This window comes from Notothenia coriiceps, unplaced genomic scaffold (genome assembly GCF_000735185.1).
Source record: "Notothenia coriiceps isolate Sejong01 unplaced genomic scaffold, NC01 NC01_scaffold00012899, whole genome shotgun sequence".
NCBI lineage: Eukaryota > Metazoa > Chordata > Actinopteri > Perciformes > Nototheniidae > Notothenia > Notothenia coriiceps.
In genome coordinates, this window is record NW_011345600.1 from 130715 (window position 1) to 138191 (window position 7477).

Here is a 7477-nt window from a genome sequence, read left to right on the forward strand (position 1 = left end):
AACAGATTGACAGGATTTACAAGTTCTCAGCTTATCTTTGCCGTGACCTCCGTGACCTCAATCTTCACTGTCAACTTTTGGAGTAAAATCAGTTGTTGGAGGCTTATTCGCAGTTGTTGCAGACTTTCCCAGGATAATCTGGTATTATATATAATAATGGAAATTGATTTTATTTTGTGTCGCCTTTTTTGATGCTGTGGAACTACGCTTGGATCGAAACAGAGAATATACAATATATAGTGTGATTTTATAATTGACCCTACTTGCTCTTTCTTACAGAGGTGATAAATCCCTCAATCTTCTTCTTTGACTGTAAGCCTGTTTATACACTGCATATATGGAACATACTGGGAATAGAAGAACAGTTGCATTAGGAATTATTCTTAATGCAACGGTGTTAACATTTTAGTAAATGCGGTTTAAATGAAATTGTTAATCTAACAATAATCTGCATCACATCAAGTCTATTTGACACTTTTGGTGGAAGAGTAAGCAAAACCCATTCTAGCTTTCCAAAAATAATATCTGTATAGCATGCATAACTCACATTTCAGAACAATTACAAAATAATTTAGAGTCATTTCAATACAAACACATTTTAATGAAGAAATGGCCTCAGGCATTTCTCAAAAACATATAGGCACTGTATTTTTTTTATTTGCACCTGTCTGAGTCTAGATAGCAAGTACATTTGGATGTATGATTCTCATTTGGATGCAGAGAAGTGAAAACAAATAATGCCTTGTGCTTTATCCAGCAATAATCTTGATACTTATAAAACCCAGCTGAGGTGTCCTTTGAATTTCAGAGAAATCTCAGAGACACACTCCTCAGACTGAGCTCCGCTGCTGGAGACAGGAGGTGAAAGATTTTTGTTTAGAGGGCCACACTGCCACCCAGTGTTACAGGCTGAGAGGCAGGAAGTTTACTGAAGTTTGTCCATTCCTGAAACTAGCAACGTAACCTCATCCTCCGCTGCATAAAGGATCCTGTGTGATGTTTCAGTAAAGTTGTCGAGAGAAAGTGATTATTAGAGGTTCCCAGAACACTGATCTTTACGTTTAAAGGGTGAATTTTAAAAACTATAGAACTCTGCTTAAGCTTCCCTTGTCGTTCTCAACAGGTGTACAAGTTTTAGACAGAGTTCACATTATAAGCCATATCATACAAATCTGTCTCATCCCATAGATAAACATAGATAAACATGGCTAAAATGTTGAAATATCTAGAATCCAGTGGTGATTTCCATCCATTACCGTGTTGTTGTTAGCAAAAATTCAATATTTTGGAAAATACGCTTTCTCATTTCTTTACACCAAATATGAAGCTAAAGACAGCAGGCCTGTAGCTTAGCTTAGCATAAATCCTGGAGTGCTGAAGCTATTTATTGGCCGGGAAGTCTGCGGACTCGCCAAGAAATTGTTTCAGACCGTAACTCTCGGGTTTTGTACGGATTAAACAAATGAGATTATGAGAGACTGTTTCGATTCTTTATGCTAAGCTAAGCTAACTGCCTGCTGGTTAAAGCTGCATCTAGCGCACAGACATGAGAGTATGAGATGTATTGTTCTTCTCGTCTATTTCTTGCCGGGATAGCAAACAAGCATATTTCATTACATTTCAACCTATCAACTGATAAAGGTGGTTTCTAGGGGCAGTTTTTTTAAATCTTAAAATTGTATTTTACAAGTTAAAGGGGACGGGATGCAAAATGCACTTTGTGATGTCTTTTATACATACGTATGTGTCCCCGGTGCATCGGGGAACTCACGCAGCGTCAGAAAATAAAACCCTCTCTCTTTTCCTCCGTACTCAAATCCTTAAAAAACAGTGGTACAACGAGCGGATACAGATTCCATCCGAACCGACGTCAAATCGGCAGCGAACCCACAGAAAGTTGCTATCAGAAACAATGCCTGACGTGTTTTGGACGTAATCTCGTTTTTGTTTACATTAGCAAGCCTCGCTAACACTCAGAGCTAACCTGTACTGTGTAGAGCACATGTGTTTAAAAAGCAGGTAATACAAAAAGAACTCACCTTGTGATAAACCCGCAAGAGAAAAAGCATACTATTTCAGAAATAATCCCTGACGTGGTTTAAACAGGATGGCGTTTTATCACAACAGAATTGAAATTTATCTCCAGTAGAATTATGATCAGGCATTAGCTCCGCCTCCTCTTCTTTTCTTTTTTTCAAGCTAAGGGCCCAAAATCGGCGTTTCTTTCTCTAATGGCGCATTTCCACTGCAGCGGGTCGCCCCGTTTAAGCATCCTTAATCGCCCTCAAGCGGCTAGGCCAGTTTTTGGCGGCCTTTTCATATAGCGTAGCACCGGCTAGCGGGTACTTTTTCCCTCTTTTTCCGGCCCCATAAAATCGTGGTTCTATCAGGCCAGGGCCAGGGCTGAACTAGTGACGTCAACACTCTCGACTGCTGATTGGTCAGAGAGAATCGTCACAAGATCGCGCGCGAGATCATCCCTAGCATCGCATATATATCTAGAAGCAAGCTTGCAGCGTTTTTATACACAGCATTTTTGTAAACGGAAGAGCTACAAAAATGGCAACGTCAAAGAAAAGCATACCGTGGTCGACCGAGGAGGTGACGACGTTCCTACATCTCATTGGCCAAAAAAAAGCCGATCGCCCCGCCTAGACTGCGTTACTACCCCAGGTCCTAAACTGTAATGGAAATGCGCCACGGCCTCGGACGGCCAGCGAGGCAGCCCGAGGCCTGAGCGAGGATGCTTAGGGACGTTTAAACGGGGCTACCCCGCTGCAGTGGATATGTGCCACAACAGGGCTTCAAAAGAGGGGTTTGAGCAGTATGAGGGATGGCTACAATGGGTGAACGGTTTGGTATTTTGAAAAAAAAACTTACCTACAGTATATGTTTCATATATAGCATGATAAAGGTCCACTTTAAACCATAGATTTTCACTCAAAGGTTTTCCAAGTTCAGCTTCTGACAGAAATATTCAATTGGTCAATCGTTAAGGTGTAATGGTAAAAGAGGATTTCCACAGGGTTCTGTATTTGTCCCACTTGTCTTAGATTATAAAATAATGATTTACCAGAAGTAGAGTTGTATGCAGACAATAATGTTGTTTATCTGGTAGAACTATTAGGTAACATTAAAAGAAATCAACTTGAATTGTCAATGTTAAATGAACTAGGATAATTGAATGAAACTTTTGAACCATAGTTTGGTTAGAGCTACTTAAGTACAACTAACCACTGCACAAGACATTTTAGGCTCCCAAACTATTACAATTATCTCAGAGGACAGCGGCGAGATTATCATATAATTTTCTTTAAAGAGCTACATTTGACTACAATTGTATTGATCAGCCTAAAAAACAAACACTTGGCCATAAATGATGAATTCATATGTTGATTGCCACGTAGTCATGCATCACGACATGCATGTAGACCTGAAGCAACGTAATAACTTAATGTAATCTACTACAGTTTATATTACTTTGTACATTAAACTGGCTTGTGTAAGCCCTATCTTTACATGTTCAAAGATCTGAGTGGAAAGCACAGACTATTTGGCTCTTAATTGATTCTTTTGTTCACCTCAACCCCCATCAGCATGAGGCTGAGCTTTCATTATTGGCCAAGAAAAGAAGGAGGGATGGAGAAATGGACAGATAGAGCGTGAAGAGAGATAGTTAAGGATGGTGAGCGATAACGAGGAGAGCAAAGTACCCTGTAGGATTAGCAAAAAGGGTGGATAATAGGGAGCAAGTGTGACCGCAGATACAGTAGTGAGAGTGAAAAATGGAGAAGGCATTGGAGATGAGTGAATCATATACTGTGACTTATCCTCCCAGTTCACCAGAGACCAAAGATATAGAAGCAGGAAGGCCAGACTCCAGGTAGCCTCAGGGAAATGAGAGGGCATTTTTTCACGCTCGAAAAGGTCTTCCCCGTACCTAACTGGCCACCCTGGCCACCGGGCCTGTATGCTGGTCCCAGCTTGGTGCTTTGTCAATGTGCTGTGACTAATCCAGGAGGGGTCCCGCATTTTCTCTCACCCTAATTAAAAGAGGATTAGATGGGATGGAGCTCCAGGCCACTCCAACATGCATAGCCACCGTCCCCTTCGCTTTCCCAGGATAATCACACTTACTGGAATTGCCTGGATTTCTGCTGCAGATCACCACCTGAACACTGAAATAGTTGGTGCTACTGAGATTTAAGGGCTTACAATTATGGATTGGTCAAAAAAAAAAAAAAAAAAGAGACACTGAAACCATTCCCAAATTGGTGTCTACTTATTATAAATTCCATAATTGGCTTTGTTTCCAATATATACTTCCTAAATTGTGATTATAAAGATCCCGGTGGCTTCACATTACTCAGTTTTATCATAATTTGTGCATGCGTATGGGGTTGTCTTAGATTTTTTAAATCCCAATAACACCCATGTTTGTTTGTTTTACAATACCCAGTTATTAAAATCAGTCTTATCAAACGATGTATTTAATTTTGCATGTATTCATTGCATTTAACAGCATTTTGAATAACATCAAAATAATGTTGTTTAAATAAAAAAATATAAACTAAGCAACCACATAAATGTAAGAGTTTGTATGCCCATCATAGAGTCTTAAAGGAGACTTTACTGGGACCACACAGAGACAATACTGGCACCAGTTGTCAACATAGATAGATTTCCATCCAAATGCTTCTTGCCAGCTTCATATTTAACTATGATTTGTTCATCTATGATAAATATACAAAAAGTAAAAAGCATATTTTCAAATTTGCGAAGTACATTCAAACTCTATGTAGTAAAAACAACATTAAAAAAATGATGATATAATTTAGATATATAATAGAACTGAATAATGTGGCTCCTATTGTGTGCATAATTAGAAGAGAATGCTAATTTGGAAGGTTAATAATCAAAGTTGCGTTCAGCTGTTAACTAATTCTGCCCAGTGGCCTATATATAGCCATGTGAGATTAGTCAGTTTGAAGTGCTGGCTTATTTAAAGACCAGCTGCCACGAAAAACACAGCCCCACTGCACATGATTGTTGATATATGGTGAAGCCTTTAAAAAAAATGGACCTCTGAGACCTTTACCTTAACTCATGTCAGTGCCTGCTATGGGTAAAGGCTAAAATATATTTCCAAGATGTACGGCTTGAATTTACGGTCATTTTATGTCTGTGATTTCACCATCCAGATTGCATCACAAATTGAGCATGGAATTGTATTTTGTTCAATGTATCACTCAAGCTCCAAGCGCTAAATTAGATGTTTCTAGCGGATGTCTTCTTCATTAGAAAGAGAAGAAGCCAGGATTTAATAAGTATTGTATTATTGTGCTTTATGTATATAAACATTGGAGACGTTCATTTCAGAGAGTTGTTATAAATAATGTTGATTCAAGTCCACATGCTCTTTTTTTTCCTCTCCTCAGAACATGGCGTTTGCTCAGTTGGTATATCACCTAAGTACTAGAAATACATTATTACCTTAAAGTTTGTTTTAGCCTACTATAACTATTGCTCTATATGAAATTAAAAGTTTGGAGACAATTAAAAAAGAATGTTTTAAACTATATTTGAAAATAAAAAAAGTTGGATTACTTATGAAAATGAAAGCTAATTTGAGATACGTTTGCCATCATACGAACAATGTGTATACAGCATTTCGTGAATATCGGACAAACTATGGGAGTTGGTTCGATATGAATTTGGTCTACTATTTTGAATTTGCTGAATTTATGTCCACGGTAAGACATATTTTTTATTTTTTTTACATTACACTTTATTCAAAACAAACGTACAAACATTTCATGAACTTAAGAACTCACCATAATTAAAAGATATTACAAAATGTGTAGGAAAATATGATATAATTGGGTAAAAAGGATAAACTTACATCTTTATTGAAATATTGAATGATTTTATTTCACAGTTTTATGACTTTTTGTTTTTATATTCACTTGAGTAAAATTACCATATACAATCAACAAGTAGCTATCATGTTCAAAATATGTAATTACACTTGACCAAATAGGCCTGCAGTGGTGTAAAGTAACTAAGTACATTTACTCAAGTACTGTACTTTAAGTACACGTTTGAGGTACTTGTATATTGACTTGAATATTTCCATGTTATGCTACTTTGTACTTCTACTCCATTACAATTATTTAATACCTTTAGTTATTTGGATTAGTGATGTGAAATATAATCAACACTTAAGTAAGACTGTAGTTACACCTGGAGTAAATCTACCCTGCAGTATACAAAGTCATTAAAACTAGCTGCACCTTTACCAGCTTTGATAACACTTTAATGCATCAATAATTATAATCAAAACATATTGTTTGTTTGTAGCCTTTATTTAACCAGGTGAAAGCCCCTTGAGATCAAAATATCTCTTTTGTGACCTGCAGGACATTAGTTACACATGTAACATAAAAACAACAGAACAACAATAAGGATGACATACAACGCAATGTACAGGGTACAGTTTACAAACTCTATTCACANATGGAATTTTCCAGCCCTCGAATAATGCTGCTAATATGGCTAAATAATGTATTTGCTAAATTGAAGAATGCAAGAATGGAGCATGCAAGAGGAAAGGCATTCATCTACTTCCCCATAAACGCATTTCCTGTTGGGCAGTAAGACAGAAGGCAAGGCCATGGTACGGAAGAATGAAACGGGGAAATAATGTAGGCCTAATAATACCTCAAAGTTCAGCCAAGTTCAGTGACGTCCAATTCATATGGGCTCCCTCTCCACACAGCCATATGTCTGCCAATGCTACCACATATTTGTATTTTCTGTTCAAGGTCTGAATGATTTAATCATTCTATTGTCTGTGATGTGACTGTCTGTTTTGAAAGGCAGTGGATTTGTTTAAGCAAAGTAACACAGACTCCCAAGAGGAATCATTTGCATACATCTCATAACTCGCTGTCGTTTATCTTTGATTTCCTGTTTTACGGGATCTAAAAACCAGGCAGGGTCCTCTCAAAATGCTGAAATGTGACTCCTCAGGGTGCCAGGGGACCCCGTTTATGACAGTGTGGAGTAATAATAGCTCTGTGGCAGCAAACTTCACATTCCTAAAGAGCTGGAGGAGCTAAAGTTGAATTTAGCATTTGGTTCCCATAATGCCACTCAGCCTCATGCACCTAACCCGGCTTCCTCTCCACCTACAGCAGCTGCTATACTGTAGTGACTGTAAAACACATCCCTGTATGTCTAGTTTAAAACAAGCTTGCAGTAATAGTTTGTCATAAAATGAAAAGTGTGTGTGTGTGTGTGTGTGTGTGTGTGTGTGTGTGTGTGTGTGTGTGTGTGTGTGTGTGTGTGTGTGTGTGTGTGTGTGTGTGTGTGTAACATTTTGAATCTGTAAACACTTTTCTCCCCCCATAAACAGAGATGTTTAGTGAAAGCTTTTTCCACCCTGCCTCGGTGGAATTTTCCACTTCACTACAAG

General features: G+C 38.1%; 1 protein-coding gene across 1 annotated transcript in view; it reads left to right on the top strand.

Moving 5' to 3' along the window:
* The first annotated feature begins 3409 nt into the window (after positions 1 to 3409).
* The window catches only part of stom (stomatin), a 7372-nt gene continuing 3304 nt past the window's right edge, over positions 3410 to 7477 (top strand). The window contains exon 1 of the mRNA XM_010773718.1: positions 3410 to 3443. Within this exon, the coding sequence (XP_010772020.1) occupies positions 3410 to 3443 (34 nt within the window). The remainder of the gene's footprint in view (positions 3444 to 7477) is intronic.